General features: G+C 43.3%; 1 protein-coding gene across 2 annotated transcripts in view; it reads left to right on the plus strand.

Moving 5' to 3' along the window:
- The window catches only part of LOC120236933 (paralemmin-2), a 137,242-nt gene that overhangs the window by 59,690 nt on the left and 59,584 nt on the right, over positions 1 to 17,968 (plus strand). For both annotated transcript variants that reach the window (XM_039240023.1, XM_039240033.1), the window contains exon 2: positions 7,090 to 7,170. In XM_039240023.1, the coding sequence (XP_039095954.1) occupies positions 7,090 to 7,170 (81 nt within the window). The remainder of the gene's footprint in view (positions 1 to 7,089; positions 7,171 to 17,968) is intronic.

Here is a 17,968-nt window from a genome sequence, read left to right on the forward strand (position 1 = left end):
TTCCTTTAAATTCTGTAAAAAGGCAAACAAAACAGGCAATTCCCTCTGTTACCAACAGAAGGCAAGTTCAAGGCCAAATAATCAGAGGAATAAAAGATAATTACCTAAATGGAAATGCTGGTCCAAACTAAGCAATGGAAATGAAATGGAGCTGTAGAATTCTCTATTTCACACGCTGATATTGTGGGTTAAATGGGTGCATGGCTGGGCAAAATGGTGTGATTATAGGAAATGTTCTTTACTTGCCCTTTTGACCAAGGTTTTGAGCTGACTCCACAGTCTGCTCCTTAGTTTTGTGGAATCAGAACACCACATAACAGCTCAGTTTTCACTCATCTACCTAAATCCAAGTGCCATGTTATTCATTTTACAGCCGATGGGCAGTGCAGGAAGCTTAACAAGTATTAGCTCTGCATCTACCTTACTTGGGAAGTCTGAATATATAATCAGAATCATGATTAGTGACCTTCAAGTCAAAGCCAGGAGAGAGAGTTCTAATATCTGGTGGCACTGAGATCAGATAGCTGATCTCTAGTAGGGATGTGTCCACTGAGCAAAGTCAGCATTCATGTTAGCTGGACAGGTGGTTGGACAAACCGAGCAAGTACTTCCTTGATTGTTTTATATGTAATCACTCAGGTTCTCAGTTTTCAGACCGACCTGCTTTTCCTTCCTCAGATATATAAATAGCACCGGCTCTGCAGCAGCATTAAACAGGTAATTATAATTCAACCATGACCGGGATGACAGTCTGATTCCTTAATAGAAAAAGCTCATAGGGCCCCCATTTGCAAGTTGATTTTCCATAATTTAATTCTCACAGTTACTTTACTACTTAGTGTAACCCATATAAAAACTGGCATCCTGGTGATTTTGTTTGAGCAGGGAAGCATAGTCTGGAAGGAAAAGTCCAGTATCCTTACTGGAATCTTTGGGAGTGCATCAAAGAGGGTCATTTTATAAGCCACAATAAAATATCTCAGGATTCTTTCCTCCTGATCTTCTGGTCTTAACATGTCAGCCCCTTTTCTTTATAAACAGATGAACTTCAGGCCCTTTGAGTTCTTTTTTCTTCACTTCTTCTCTCCTTTTCTCAATCTTAGGATTTCCCCCCCATTAGCCTATATCCCCTGTTCCCCTTCCGAGTGCAAGCTACTTAAAACAGTCTGGGTCTGGAGTTCAGCACTCTGCCCCTTTCTCTGATTCTGCACCACAAAGCCTATGAACCAGCTGGGCCAAAGTCACTGAAAACCCTGTGTGGGCTCAGAGGAGGGGGTGCCCAGTTCCCTTTCACTCACAATGGGAGGCGTCAAAGCAACATTCTCTTTACCTAGCAATAGCTGGTGGAAAGATAGCTACATTTAAATTTTAATATAGTATCTTTTTTTTCCCTTGCTAGAATCTTTTTCTAAATCCTGGCATATCTTGAAGGCAACAGTGCTCTGAGTAAGTAGGTCTTCTGGTTCCTTCCGGCAGATGCTCCCTGGGGCTCTAAGTATCAGCCCAAGTCAATGTGGGCCTCAGCAAAGGAAAGGAAACTTCGTCTCTCTGTTTCTTACCGCCTTCCCTGCCCACCCTCTTCCCCTCTCTCACTGTTTCTCAGACTCATCTGGGACTCCTTTCCCACCCACCAGCTTGCATTTCCCAACGGCTGGCTTGCAGCACAGGCAGAGGAGAGAAGAGGGAGTCTGTCTCTAGCTGCACAAGCATGGACATAGGCTTCCGGATGACGTCTCGTTATGCTTATTAGCCACCTTTGAGCAGAATGTGCTCCATTCCACGGGTGCTCCTTACTGTACAAAGAGTCTGCAGTTTCATAATGCTGCAATGCTTCCAGAAAATACTTGCCAGGAAAATATATAATTTACAGAAAGACAATGAAAGGGACTTGCTAGGCCTCCCAGATAGTAGAGGGATCTGGAAACCTTCCTAATGGCTTGAGATCACTTCATTCCAGATGTCTCTTGAGGCACATTCCCCCTGAATGGTTTGCTACTGTCAGTTCATTATGCTTTCCCTGGAATTTCCACGTACCCTAGCTTTTCTCCCCAGAATGGGCTTTCCATGGTTCTTGCCCAGAGTTAGCTTTTTCAACTCCTTTTTTATATGCATGGCAATAATGGTCTATTCGACATGGGATAATGTCTCCAACAGAAAGACACTCCTGGTTCTGTTGACTGGTTGCTAATGTGTTTTCAATGATACATTTTACTGCCATTGAAATCATGAGAGCAAATTCATAATGCATTTGAGTGAGGGATTTGTACAAACAGAACATGATCAGAGGGGAGCAAGTATCTCATTATGTGCCTTCATCATGGGGTGCTCTGGGCTTTGGAGATCCCTCAGCCAAGATTTTTGTCCTCAAAGAGCACATAGTTTGGTAAAGGGGGCAGATGTGTAAAAGGTTAAATGTGTAAGTGCTAAAGTGCTCAAGGACTCCCAGCATATAAAGGGAGCAGGGAAGGAGGGGGTGATGGGTTTTATTTGGAGGAAGTAGAAAAGGCTTCTGTATTTGTCACTACTCTGAGTTGCAAGTGACAGAAGCACAATTCAAATTAGCTTAAGCAAAATGGAGACGTATTAGTGCACATAATTTAGGAAGCCCAGAGGTGGCTCTGGCTTTGTGCATAACTAGACCTGGGACCCGAAAAGTCTCATTATGATCCTTCTTTCTCTGTCTATCAGCTGTGCTTCTCTCTACATGTTTGACCTTTCGCCAACATGGATGCATTTCTTTCATGTGGCTTGGGAAAATTGCCACTCGGGTGTACATCATCCCAGCTTAACCTTAGTAGAAAAAGAGCTTTTCTCCCCCAGTATTCATGTGTCTCTCCCTAGAAGTGTTCCTTATTGGTCCTGCTTGGGTCATTTGGCCAGCCCTTGGACCACTCGCTATTGCAATGAGATAAGGTAATATGATTAGCCATACCCACCAGCTCCATTTACAGTGAGAGTGGGTGGCTTCTCCAAAGGAAAGAAGACTGGGCAGATGGGCACTCTGTCTTCATTGATATTGAAACCGTATTGTCAAAGAGAAATATTTTTTTTCCAGATGAAGCAGTGAGGGAAAACTTACTATTTGCACTGCAGGCAATGGGAGGCATTCTGGGATTTTAAGCAAGGGATGGAGATAGACTTCCATTTTAGAGTATCACTCTGTAAGCAATGCAGAGGGGGACTTTCTCAGAGTCATGACTCAGAGTCAGGGAGGCTAGTGAGCATATCCCTGTAGCAATCCAGATGGAAATTGGGTGTAACAGTTAAGTGCTATAGAGTACTAAAGATACTAATGTAGAATATTCTACATATGCAGGTGGGGAGATAAAGGAGGAAGTATTAAGGTAGTAATAAAGGTTGTAGTAGGGAAGCAAAAAGATATTATATGGAAAATGATAAGCAGAATCAACAGGAGTTGGTCTTCTAAGAAAGTGAAGTATCAAGGATAACTGCAGTTTCTGACTCGAGTGATGTCATTTGCTGAGATGAAGAATACAGAAAGAACAGATGTGAGGCTAGGGGAGGAAGGATGGCTGAGATGATGCCATCAAGCACTAAGTTTGAGGGACTGGATATGAACAGTTGGCAGTTGGGTATGGGAATTTGGAGCTCAGAAGAGAGTTATCAACACACAGGTTGTATTGTTGACGAAACTAAAGGGAATCATGTAGTCTAAATGTCTGGAGTGAGAAGACGGCCCAAGAGTTGGTGGTTCGGCCTTGATAAAGGGAAGGAGAAGTCTGGGAAGCAGTAGGCTAGTGGGCGAGGAGTACAGCTCAGACCTCCGGAGTCCAAGCAGGTGGCAAGTGCCAGGAACCCAAGGTGCCCTCCTTGTACTTGCCAGACTTTGACTTGTAACTAATTCTGTACAGAGGCTGGCTGCACACCTTACCTCTTTTGTTGGGGTTAGGAGTGACTTCAAGACCTAGCCCTATCACCGTGGAAGGGGATTCAACTAATCAAAGGATCCTGTAATGGCCACGGATGTACCAAGGGTCCTTGTGATGGGGCCAAGCCTAAGTCTTCAGCAGACAGAACACAGATGTGTTGATGCTGGTGCCTGGTTGCATATATTCACAACTGTTTGGTGTTGAGCTTCAACCCAATAAAGGGTTTCCTTAAGGAATATATGAATACAGCACAAATGGGAAAGTATTGCTTTCCAACTATTGCCCGTTCCCATGCCGGCTTGCTTTGGTCTACGTGGTTGAAAGCGAAGACACTGCTTTGCCTACCCCCACTCCCCCAAGATGCTATTAGTTCTGAGTCTCGTCAGTTTCGGTTCTTGTATTTGTCATTTTTTTCTCATTCAGATTGGAACAGCTCTAAGCTAGGGTGGGCTTGTTAAGTTTACTCATCCCCACCCACCACACTTCAGGGTGAATATACCACCCTCCTAAGGTCTTTCATGATTTTTTTTTCATCCAGAGGTCAGCAAATTATGACTGCTTAGAACCCTACAATATTACATTATAGAATGAAGTTCAAACTTCTTGGCCTGGCATTCAAGGCCCTCGATGGTCTACTCCTAGCCAATCTTTTGAATCATTCACCTCTATTCCAAAGAGCAAGCCCTACACTTCAGTTAGATTTCCCTCCTCATTGTCCCTGGAATATGCAGTATATTTCTATTCTTGTTCACACAATTCCCTTTGCCTGGAACGTGCTGCCCATTTATATCTACCTAATACCTCCCCATTCTTCATGAACTAACTTAAAACCTGCATCTTTCATGATCATATCTCTTCACAGTGACCACCTATAAGTCTCCTTCTTGAACATATAAAGGTTCACTGCCTGTACCATCTGGTAGTATTTGCTCTATTCAAGGTATAGTTCATGAATACAACAGTGGGGAACTCAAGAGTGAGGATTTTCTGTGTGAACAAAGGCACAGAGGTGGAAAAGCCTAGGTTTGCAAATGACCAAATGTGTAATTAGAACACTGGCTTAGTCCAATCGGGTTTCAGCATACTGTACCATAGTCAGGGTGCCTTATGCCCATTAGGAATTTGTGTCTCATAGCTCTGGAGACTGGGAAGTCCAAGATCAAGGCACTGGCAAATTCAGTGTCTGGTGAGGGCCTGCTTCCTGGTTCGTAGACAATTATCTTTTCACTGTGTGCTCACAAAAGAGCTCTCTGGGGTTTTTCATCTAAGGACGCTAATCCCATTCATGAGGGTTCCACTCCATGACCTAGTCACCTCCAAAAGGTCCCTACCTCCTCATACCATCACTTTGGGGATTAGGTTCCAACATATGACTTTGCGGGAAGGACACGACATTCAGTCTATAATGAACACATAGCACTCAGTTCACATTTATGGAAGGATTGTGTCATCAGCATCTTGTGGCCATGACCACTATGGTTCTGGATTTCCATTTGGACAACTGTATACCTTGATCGCCAGTGGGAATAGATGATACAGCACAGGAATTCCTTGAGGAATCCTGGGATATAGAGATAGTGGCTGGTTCTGAAGGTCCTTGCTTTACCACGTGGTACCTCTGAGATACCGGGTAAGTGTGCTCTTCTCATGAGGCCCCACTTCCCCATCGACTGTCATATATCATACATACTTACACACACTCTGAGATTAAGCAGCATCAATCACGCACCACTGATCAGGGTTCTTTGGTAAACGGTAAGTTCCTCAAATATTCTTGAGCCTTACTTTGGCAGGAAGTTTGTGTCCCTGACTTGGATATCGTGTCTCCTCGTGGTTTGAGATGATAAGCTAACATTTCTTAAAAGTCTGTGCCTTGCACAGAAGAATACAGTCATAGCACAAATTATTGCTCTGTTGACTTGAACAGCCATGATGCAGCCACCACCCCAGATACATAGCAACTGCGGAAAATGAAGGCTTCTGCGAACACAGAGCCCAACAGCCAGCCTTCCACGTTATTGTCCCCTCCAGGAATTGGCTGTCATATTGTAGAATGCCACTATGTCTGTCTAGCACGTTTCCCCTGCATATGAGAGTAAAGGGAAATAAGCCAGTGCAGTAAATGTGTCAGCAAACCTTCCCAGTGTGCACTTTGGAAACAAAACAGGGAGCAAGTAAGCTATCATTAAAGCCAAGCCTTTTTATTCTTAAGTTAGTCACATTTATATGATGTTTATTGTCTGCATTTGAGAAGCAGGGAGAAGAAAAGTATTACGTGTGCACTCCCGGGGGAAGCTTATGCTCCGAATACGGGAGAGTTATATCCCTTGAAAGCCAGCCTCTCGGTACTACCTAGAAGTAAACATGTGGCAACAAGTATAATAATAAATAGCATTTATTGAGTGTTTACTATGTGCCAGGCTATTGTTCCAAGTCCTTTACACATATCATCTCATTTCATCCCCACCCCAACCATAAGGTTTAGGTACAAATTATGATCTCCTCTTGATGTGAGAGAAGGCTCGGACACAGGGAGGTAAAAGAGGTCACACAGGTAGCAAGTGGCAGAGCTGGGAGTTGGATCCAGGCAGACCAACTTCAGATTTCATATTTACCGTAACCTCAGTGAGCCCCACCCACATGCAGTGCTCCCCCCACCAAGCCTAGTTTCAGTGAAGACCACCCATCTAATTTGCATGGTTTGTGGTGTCCAATGGGGTGATTTGTCCTAGGAAATTGGAAATTATGTTGGCTTATTTGTGTATATGATTTCCAGAAAAGAAAGCTGACCCTACAGTCCCCCACTGTTTCATGCTGTCATATTTGCAGTTTATAACAACCTCTGTCTTTTCAGTTGAGACATTTTTATTCTTTGTCTCCAAATTAACACTGCATAGAACATGACTCTGCGAGTGTGTGTGTATGTGTATGTGTGAGTGTGTAGAAACCGCCTTTTCTTCTGGATTAAATTGCTGCAGCCTGGCTCACTGAGGAGACTCTCCCACTCGCCAAGCCCACAGCAGACATGTTAGGAGAAAGCTGCTGGAGGTGGAGGGGCAGGTGACCCCGTGTGTGTGCCCAGCGTCTCTGGAAGTGTCTATACAGATGTGTGCTGCTGCTGCTGCTGCTTCCGGCCTTAAAATTCCTGGAGCCAACACCCACCTACTCTTACAGCCTCTCTCTCTCTTTTATTTTCAAGGAAAAAAGAAAGAGGCAGACTGAAATAGAAGGCAAGCGACGAGAGCTTGACGAACAGATACTTCTGCTGCAGCATTCCAAGGTAAGTGGCTGATCCCATGAACCTATTCCATTATTAGACATGCAGATCACACTCCGGAGAGCCGGGCAGAGGCTGCCCTGGCGTGAAGGCTTTGCCGCTGACTGCACGAGCTTTTTTTCATTCAGTCAGGAAACCATCTCTTGGCTTTTCTGGTGAATTTCTCAAACCCAGGGCATTGTTACAGCATTCCAGTTTCTGCGAGCCTGATGAGATTATAGTGTGCGTGTGGATGGGTTTGGGGGCTGGCGTGTGCATGCGAAATGCTCTGGTTATATTTAGAAATTGGATGAGAATTTCCACATGGTGGGTGAGGCAGTGTTCCGGGGCTGCGTCTCAGTGCATTAGGTCCTGTGTGTGTGTATGTGTGTGTGTGTGTGTGCATGTGTGTGTGTGCATGTGTGTGTGTGTTTGTGTGTTCAGAGGTTCCCGAGGATACGTTGAACATCATGTTCTTTTACAGATTAAACATATTAATATTTTCTTTCTTGATGCGGAGAGAAGGGAGAGAAAAGCACTGTGATCTGATAAAAGAGCAGCGCTGTGTGTTTCAGATGATTCGTTTGTTTTATTTCTACTCTACCAATTTGGAAGTGTTCTCTTAGAATGAGCAGTGGGTCAAAAGATGGCATTGCAATGATTTGACTCGGTTGGGTCTCCATTGCACCAAGGAAGAGAGATGCGGGGGTTATTTATTTATTTTTCTTTAAAACATAAGGTACTTAAGCATCATAATTGATTACAGCCTACGAGAAAGCTCTGTCACTGCCACAAGGACTGCTTTCCGCAGGCTTGCAGAGTATTGTGAACACATTCCAGGGGCCACCCGGGAGGTTCTGCATGCCTTCTACTGCTCTGGGCTTTTTTTAGGACAGCCTTCTCCTCTTCACCTCAAGTTGCGGTGACATTCTTGTGCAGATTTGCATTGCTCAGGGGGCTGGTGGGGAAGGTTGGGGCTGACTTTCAGGGTGAGGCCAGGTATAGCTAATTTTGATTCTTTTAAACAAGACAGGTCCTTATGCTTATATTTTCCACTCTTCTCTAGAAGATTATGGTTGTGCTAAATGAATCCTCAAGATGAGAATTATCAGCAAGCTGATTTCAACTAGCAGCATGACCTAAATCTGCTTAGCATATTTATCAGTTTACTATCAATTTTAACCAGAGAGATGTGTTTAAAAGGAAGAAAAACAGTGTGAGGCTGAGAATATTGCCCACTTCTCTTTGCTCATTGTGTAAATTCATTTATGGACCTTTCTTTGTAGGAGCTTACAATATATCCCACATGTTATTACTCTTTCCTTACAACATCCCTGAGGAAGCTTTGAGGGCTGAAGTTAGTATTTTCTTCTTACAGGGAGGAGGGCTTAAAAACACTGAATAGAACTGAGTGGATTTTTCAAGGTCAATCTGGATGGAGCTGGGACTCTGGCTCACAGTACAGTCAACTCATTCTTTACAAGAGACCAAAATGTATCAGAACCTCAGTGAATTCTTGGTTACAGGTGGATTTTTTTTTTTTTTTGTATCTTTGACCAGACAGCCCCTCTCCTTTTTTAAAAAAAATTTTTTTAAAATATTTTTATTTATTTCTAGGAGAGAGAGAGAGACAGCTTGAGCAGGGGAGGGTCAGAGAGAGAGGGAGACACAGACTCTGAAATAGGCTCCAGGCTCTGAGCAGACAGTCAGCACAGAGCCCGATGCGGGGCCCGAACCCACGAACCATGAGATCATGACCTAAGCGAAAGTCGGATGCTTAACCGACTAAGCCACCCAGGCGCCCCAGCCCCTCTCCTTTTTAAGCTCAATGTGGTTCTTTGCTTTTGCATTCCTTGAATCAAAACTCAAGCAATAAATATGTCAAATCAAGGTGTTTTTTTTTTTTTTTGCCCTACTTCTTATCAGATACTTCTTATAAGACATCAAGGACTCATTCATTGCTGATGTCCAGCAAAGTATCCATCCATCCATGTATCCATCCATCCACCCATCCATCCAGCCAGCCATCTTTCTATCCTTCCATCTATGCAACAATAGAAATGACAGTAAAAAGGACTTAGCATTGCATGTGGAAGCAGTGAGATTCCTTCAGAGACTTGGAAACAAGGAAACCAGATATTTCTTTATGGTCATCTTGATAAAATTCTCACATAGTAGATGAGATTGGCTATCTAAGGGAACACCCAGCACTTTCGCCTAGGGAATCTTCCTGTAACCTGGGGAGAAAGGACTGCAAGTGATGGAAATTTAATAAGTGGAGACAAATGTGTTGCAATTTTCTCCCTGGGGAAAGGCCATGTAGGCAGAATGGGGGTGGATCTCTAGCCTTGCACAATGGGGGGAAATAAACAACAGCTACTCAGAGGTTCCAAAGGTGGTTTAAGACAGACTCCAGCTCTGGCAGGTACCAAGTATCTCTGCTCTGGTGAGGCGGGGTCTGAGCTAAGGCCAGAAGAGTCATCAGGCCTCACCTTGGCTCAGGTGAAACTTGCCTCCTGACTCTGCCTCTCTCTCCCATCAGTCCCAAAATAACTGAGAGTTATTTTGGTGGTGCCTGACTGAGAGATATGATCACTTCAGGCACCAGAAAGGAATATGTTCTACTTGAAATCATTTAGCTGTTGACGGAACTTGATAGTGTGAATCATCTTCCCGGGGATCATTCAGTTTTGAGCTTGGCAGCCTCACCCCTTGGTGGTAGTAAGTTCACTGAGGTTATAGTTCCTCTGTGAGCCTCTTGGTAGAGACTCAGCCAGCTCTCTCCTGGCAACATGGGAGCCTTGTCCTCCCTTTGTCCATCCTTGGTAATAGTCATGAGTTTTTGAGTGCCTAATATGTGCCTGGTCCTTTAAATACATCCCCTCATTAATGGCCAAACTATCACTTTCCCTGTCTTATGGGAGAGGAAACAAACTTGTGAGGCTAAGTAATTTGCCCAAGAACATGGAGACTGTAAGTGAGGAAGCCCGGGCTGAACCCTAGGGTTTGTCTTTCTCCAAAACCAAACCTTCTCTAGGATACTGTTTTCTTCAAGTGAAATGTTCCATTTTGAATAATTTGTCTAGAGAGATGCCAATCCTTGTCTCTTTATTACAACTATAGTTTCATGGACTCCAGAAAATTTAGAGCATGTGGAGACATTATTGCTTATTAGTAGTTCCTTAAGGTAGAAAATATTAAGAAATATGTCAACAATTAATTATTTCACTAATTTATAAAATCTAAGATGCTCCCTAAGAAAAATAATATATGTGCTGGGTACAAGGTTAAATGGAAAAGCATTAGAACCAGATTTCATATTTATGAAGACATCATTCTCATTATCAAATAGTCTATGGACACTTATTCTCATGCAATGAGGTATGAATTATTTAGATAGATTTACTGGTCTCTTGTCAAGGCAAATAAATAGAATGCAAGACAATAGTTTTGATGCTTATTTGATTAATATTCTTGGTAACTGCCATATTTAGGGCTATGCAGTGAGTAATGCCACAGAATGGTGTATTGTTACTTTATATATGGACAATAAATAAATTCTACAATGCAATGAAAGACCAAAGTGTGGAATGTTGAAATATCTGCTACACCCATGTGATTAAAAACCTCCAGTTCCTTTGAAGTTGTCGCCAAATTAAACTCAGATTTCTTTTTACAAGATCTTGGCTATATTTGGTGTCTAGTATTTGTGATGTAAGAAATTCCAAGAAGTGCTCACATATGGGACCAGTAAGCAATTTTAGGAGCTGAATTATTTTTGCTGATTATAAAAGAAAGGCACGTACGATCTTTGAAAAAGGCAAAAGTTTAATGCAGAGGAAAATATAAAGAAAAAAACGTAACAACTGTGTACTTGTCAACCGGATGTAACTCACACAGAGGTATATCCTTCTATGCTTTTTCTCCAATATATTTTTATAGATTGAGGTCTGTCACCCTTGATGACAGACCTCATGAGCTTGTGGGTAAAATAAAATGATATGAACATTCAGGTCCAAAATACATTAACCTTGATCTCTTTTTTGATTTTGGTAGATAGGCTGATTTTGGTAGATGGGCTCATACAAAGTTTTGCCATTTTTATGAAATCACATCTTAAAGTCTTTCGCTTTGTCATACCTGACTTTTTATATTGTCCTTGCAAAGAACGTCTCCATCTCGAACACTTAACCTGAGATGTTTCTCGTCCTTTCAGTAGTTTTAACCCATCTAGAATTTATTTTTCTATAGGAAATAAGATAGGAATAACTTCCTTTTTTACTGATGGTAAGACTCAGCGTGATTTATTGATTAATTCATCCTTTCCCTCCCTGACTTAAATGTCTTCTCTATCATGGACATATTTCTCTCTTATGCTCGAGTCTACCATTTGCAGATTCTTTTAATTCCATGAATCTGCCACCCTGTGCCAATACCATCCTTAGTGAATCCCTCTAGCTTTTAAATATATAATATGTATTAATAATATGTCACAAGGCAGGAGCCATCATTATTCTTCCTTTGACGAATTGTCTTGGCTTTTTATTCCATGGAAACAATTATTTACTTTTATTGCTTTTATTATGTGACTTGTGATAATGTGAGTTTCAAAAATAAATCAACTATTATATTATACCAGACAGACTAAATTTAATATTCCCCTTTGCCTCTTGGTTGAATTACCAGAGATTTGTCTATTTTATTGGTCAGGCCAAGGTCCCAGCAAGAGTAGGTACGCAGGATGTATTGCCACATGAATCCCTTTGGAACTGTCACATTTATAAAGGTTTGTATGACAGAGTCAGCACTGTCAGAATCAAATTGCTAATATTGTATCTTCAATACATAAGCTGCCTTTGATTTATTTATTTATGAGCAGGGAACCCTGACTAGAGTTTTTTTTCCTAATCCAAGCTATGAAAATTATCATCATATTTTAAGAACCACAGCCTTTTCTTTCAAGAAGATTGAACAAAAAAAAAATCAAAGACTGAATTGTGACCCTGCATGATATGTATTGTAAACCCACCAAAGTCATTTGCTATATAGCCCGAAGGTACCAGGAGCCTTGCTGCAAAGATGTTACAGTGTCTCTCGCTATTGTGAACCATTAGCACTAATTTTAGACTCCTCTTGGTTATTAGTGTGTGTGAAAGGCCACTTTTAAATTTTAAAATATTGATAGGCAGGCAGGGTACAGAGTGTAAAGGAACTTTACATCTCATCCTTTTTCTCAGCATGTATCCATCTCTACTGGCCCTATAAACAGATTGAGTAGAAGTTAGAACTCGGTTTCCTCTAGTGGAAGTCTTGGGTTGACTTCTGTGTGGAAGGAATCATGTAACAAAACTCAATACCAAACCAAGATCTTACCAGGAGTCAATAGGAAAGAAGGGAAGTGTCCCAAGGAAGGAGAAGGAGAACAGAGAGGGGACACAGATGATCAAAAGCACAACACAGCTGTCACTCCACATTGTGTTTAAAGCACTTTCTATTAGGTTGAATTTCACTAGATTCCCAACAGCATCTACCAGCACAGCCAGTGTCAGTGTTAGCCAGATCATAGGTGAATGTGTGACCTGGAGTAAAAAGTAAACTCATAAAAGTGTAAAAGGAAATCACAGGTAAATATTTTCAATGTTTTAGAATGAGGAAGGCTTATCTAATTATAAGCCAGAATTATCAAGTAAAAATATGGGTAGATATGACTTCATAAAAATTACAGTTAGAGGGGCGCCTGGGTGGCTCAGTCAGTTAAGCATCTGACTTCAGCTCAGGTCATGATCTCACGATCTGTGAGTTTGAGACCCATGTCGGGCTCTGTGCTGACAGCTCAGAGCCTGGAGCCTGCTTTGGGTTCTGTGTCTCCCTCCCTCTCTGTCCTTCCCCTGCTCATGCTCGCTCACTCTCTCTCTTTCTCTCTCTCTCTCAAAAATAAATAAACATCAAAAAAATTAAAGTTAAAAACAAAAATTGGAGACTGATTAGTCCCAACTCATCTCCCACTGTGCCATCTCTACACTCCCCACCTCCACCAATGACCACCCGGACATTCCTCAGTGCTTACCTGGATCACCTTGAAAAATTGCTTAATCTCAGATATCTTATCTGTAGATTTTAAAAGTTTGATTAATCATGTTGCGCCCTTTAAATATTTCCAACTTCATTTGTCAGTTGTACCTCAGTAAGGCTGGAGGAAAAGGTTTGATTAGATGATCTTTAAGGTCTTCTTCCATCTTAATTGTCTTAAGATTTTTATAAATGTTTATTTAATTTTGAAAGACAGAGAAATAGGGCGTGAGCAGAGGATGGGCAGAGAGATCGGGAGACAGAGAATCTGAGGCAGGCTCCAGGCTCTGAGGTATCAGCACAGAGCCCGACATGGGGCTTGAACTCACGAACCGTGAGAACATGACCTGAGCCGAAGTCGGATGCCTAACCGACTGAGCTACCCAGGCGCCCCAGTCTTAAGATTTTATATTTGCTAAAATACAGTGCATGTGCATGGTTTTTAAATAATTCCTTCACTCAACAAGTATTTATCATCACCAGTAGCCTTGCGCATCAGCCACTGTGGACAAATAAAGAATCCAGCACCTAACAGTGGGAGGTCAGGGATGAGTGGGAGAGGACCCCACTGTCAGAGAACCTGGAGAGGGGTTATCCGAGTAAGGGGGTAGGTCAGCAGTGCCTGAAGGTTTTGTAAGTCCTATGTGAGAAAAAGAAGGTTCTTAGGGATCTTAGACAGAGTGCACCATTTGGCTTCAAATCTCAGAGCCACATCTTACTAAATGTGTGCCCAGGGGTTAGCTGCTTAATGTTAGCACCTACCTCATGGGGTTTTTGTGAGAGTTTAATGGGTTTCTGTGTGAAGTACTTAACACAGAGTTAACAGCATTGTCTCTCAGTACCATTGCTTCAAATATCATGTATGTATCAATGACTCCCGGGTTGACATCTCCAGTCCCGATGGTCCCTGAATTCCAGGTTCTTATAGTCTGCTGTTTTCCTAACACGTCCACTTAGATGGGTGTCACGTTCATTTTAAGCCTCTCAAGTTTAATATGCCCTAAATGGAAGTTTTGGTTTTCTGCTCCTCTCACACTTGTTCTTCCTCTAATCTTTCCAATCTCCGGGTGATGATACCACCATCTACCCTTCCGCTCACACCAAATATCTGTGTCACCTTTAATATCACCCTTTCCCTCAACCCCCACGTCCAATCTGCCGGCAAGTCGTGTTGACTCTACCTCTAAGATACACCTCATGCCTTCCATTTCTTCTGCATCTCCTCTATTTTAAGCTAACATGCTCTATTACCTGATGACGTAATAGAATCCAGTCACTTTGTAATCCTGTCCCTCCAAATCTATTTTCTTCCCACGGTACTTAGGACAAAAGCCAAACTGCTTAGCGGGTCTGCAGTACTCTATCTGATCTGGCCCCAGCCTTCCTCTCCATCTTCAACTTGTTCTACTCTCCCTTCCCCACTCCCTAGTCTCTATAGTCTAGCCACTGGGGTGATCTTTCTGTCCATAAACATGCTAAACTCTGTCCCATATCTGGGCTGTTACATTTGTCGGTCTCCCCACCTGAGGTGCCCTCCCTTGGATCTCAGATCTCCGCTCAAATGTTCAAGTGCTCACGGAGACTTCTCCCACTGTCCTCCATCGGTCCCTGTTTGTCACATTGTCCTGCCTCCTTCCTGTGATGCTTGTATCACAGTCTGAAATTATCTTGCACCCTTGTTTATTGGGACAAAGGCTCAGTGAGGTTGGGGACCTGTCTGTCTTTCAGAGCAGTGTCGTCAGGAGCCGGCAGAGTGCCTGGCACGTAGGGAATGGATGTGGATACCACTGCTCCTGAGACAGGGATGCAGGAGGAGAGACAGCCATGTCGGGGGATGAGGAGCTCCTTTTTGGATCAGTGTTTGGCTGGCCGGTGGGAAAGCTTCTGCATTCTCCAGACATCTGGATAGTCACAGGTTCCCATGCAGGGCTACTCAAACCAAGGTCCTTGAACCAGCAGCATCAGTGACAGCATCACATGGGGGCCTGTTAAAATGCAAATTCCCAGACCCTGTCTTGAACTTTGAGACTCAACATCTCCGGGGGTGGGAATCTGTGCAAGCTCTCCTTACGCATAGTGCAGGGTTTTTAAATTTTTTTTTAATGTTTATTTATTTCTGAGAGAGAGGGAGAGAGAGAGAGAGAGAGAGAGAGAGAGAGAGAGAAGGAAAGAGAGAAGGAAAGAGAGAGAGAGAAAAAGAGAGAGAGAGATAGAAAGAGAGAGAATGGGCAGGGGAAGGGCAGAGAGAGAGGGAGACACAGAATCCGAAGCAGGCTCCAGCTGTCAGCACAGAGCTCGACACGGGGCTTGAACTCTGTCACTTAATTCTGAAACGCTCAGGCAGCCAGTCAGGGCCAGACCACTCCAGGGAAACCGGTGCTTTGGATGGGCATGTGTGACCAGAATGTACATGTACATTGTGTCCCAAGGCTGTAACATGGCCTGCCTGCAGAGACAGCAGGAGGGATCTGGGGTAGGTTAAGGGAATCTTTGGTGGTAAAGATGTATGAATTCGTGGTTTCTCAGCATTACCACTTTGGGTGCAGGTGAAAAAAAATCAACTTTGCTTTTCTTTGTTTGTTCCTGTGATGTCAAAACACTCTTGTGAAACAGACTTCTCTGCAACCAGGCCCACTGTCTGGTTCTGTTAGTGTCTCTCTTCTTGGCTCCAGCTGTTGGGGATGATTTGGCTTATCCAAAGAAGAGACAGATCTGAGGACACATGTGCTTTTGATATTCATGGTCACCAGGCTGCCGTTTTTGAGAGATGCTGACAGATGGCTAAGGCTAAATCAGCCAGAAACGAGGAGTTAGACACTTTCTTGGTGGCAGGAGGCACAGTGTGAATAAGAGCAGAGAGAACATTCCCAGGAGCAGCCAGTGTCAGGTTCCAGGAAGCCCTGGCTGTGTCCCATCCCTGCTAGGGCAGACAAAGCTGGGTCTGGCCACCGCTGCCTTTCCAGAAGGGTCCGCACTCCAAGACCAGGGTTGCCAGCAGATCTGTCTCCCAAAATCCTACTAGGGAGTTGAATGAGGCGAGTGTCAAACACTTCAGCTGAGGGAGCCCTGTGAAAGTGTGGCAGACCCTTCCCGTGGAATTAAGAGTGACAGAAGATCAGGATTTTTCCACCTCACACATTTACTCATTCATTCCCTGGAACAAGGCTGGGGCAGCAATAAGATGCAAAGGGGAATGAAGAAAAGTCCCAGCCTTTGAGGAGGTGGGAGTCCATGGGGGAAAGATATAAAAAGAAAGAATCTAAGAACAGTATGAAAGTGCATTAGAGCATGTTCTCTCTAGAGGAGGCAGAGAAGAGAGCCTTGCATCCTACCAGCAGGAGCAGAGGAAGACTCCTTAGCTAGCATCTTACCTGCTCTTTCTCAGATGAGAGGAGGAGAGGCCAGGGCAACAGGACGAACAGCAAAACTAAACATTTGTCTAGTACTACATGTGGGTCCAGCGCTTTTAGCATCTGAACTCATTCAATCCTCATGACAAGCCTAAGATGGGCTTTGTCATCATGTCCATTTTACAGACGAGGAAACGGAGGTTCGATGAGGCTGAGGAGACTATCTAAGGTCACACAGCTAGGAAGTGGCAGACTGGCTCCAGAATTCAGACTGCTAACCCCTGTTCAGCCCAGCCTCTCACCATATGTGAACATGATATCTGGCGAGTTTTGAGTGGAGAACAGTGCTTTTGAGGTTTTTTTTTTTTTTTCCCTGTAACCCACTTAGGAAGAAAAACCAACTTAACCCACTCATCCCCACTTTCCAGAAAGAAGAAGTATCTCTGTGATAAAGCTTTGGAGAATGTAGTAGTTGCTAGGGCTGCTGTGATGAACACCACAGACTGGGTGGCATGAACCACAGAAATTATTTTCTCACAATCCTGGAGGCTACACATCCAACCAAGATCAACATGTCAGCAGGGTTTGCTTCTTCTCATGCTTTCTGCTTGGCTTGTAGATGGCTGTCTTCCTCGGGTGTCTTTACATGGTCTTCCTTTGGTGCATGTCTGTGTCCTAATCTCCTCTTCTTGTAAGGGCACCAGTCATATCGGATTAGAGCCTGTCCCAATGACCTCATTTAACCTTAAAGACCCCATGCCAAACAAGGTCAGGTTATGAGGCAGTAGGGGTTAGGACTTCAACATATGAATTAGTGGGGGAAGGGGGCCATAATTCAGCCCTGAAGAAAGGGCAACTAATGTCAACAAATGATACTGTGAGTTTTTTTAGTGATTATTTATTTTGAGAGAGAGGGGGCGGGGGGAGAGTGAGTGCACAAGTGGGTGGGGGGAGAGAGAGAAAGAAAGAGAGACTCTTAAGTAGGCTCCATGCTCTCAGAATGGAGTCCAATGCAGGGCTCGTTCTCATGAACCAGGAGATCATGACCTGAGCTGAAGTCAAGCGTCTGACACTGAACCCACTAAGCCACCCAGCACTCTAGTACTGTGAACTTTTACAATGATTTTATATTATTAAACAATGCCCTATAAATCTTTAAAGTGCTTTTTTTACACTGTCCTTGGTGGTAGTTGTAAATAAATTTACAGGCACCATGTTACCAATGGTGTATAGCTGTTTAAGTATATTGGTATGAGGGTAGTTCCTATATACAATCGCTTTAGCATACGATCAGGAATCACCTACATATGAACAGGCCCATGCCTTTAATGAATGGAAAACAATAGGTCACGTGCTATAAATATGGTTCTTTATGCACTGTAAGAGTAATCAAACAGGCCTGC

The sequence above is a fragment of the Hyaena hyaena genome, unplaced genomic scaffold (assembly GCF_003009895.1).
Source record: "Hyaena hyaena isolate Hyena2069 unplaced genomic scaffold, ASM300989v1 scaffold_6, whole genome shotgun sequence".
Taxonomy (NCBI): Eukaryota; Metazoa; Chordata; class Mammalia; order Carnivora; family Hyaenidae; genus Hyaena; species Hyaena hyaena.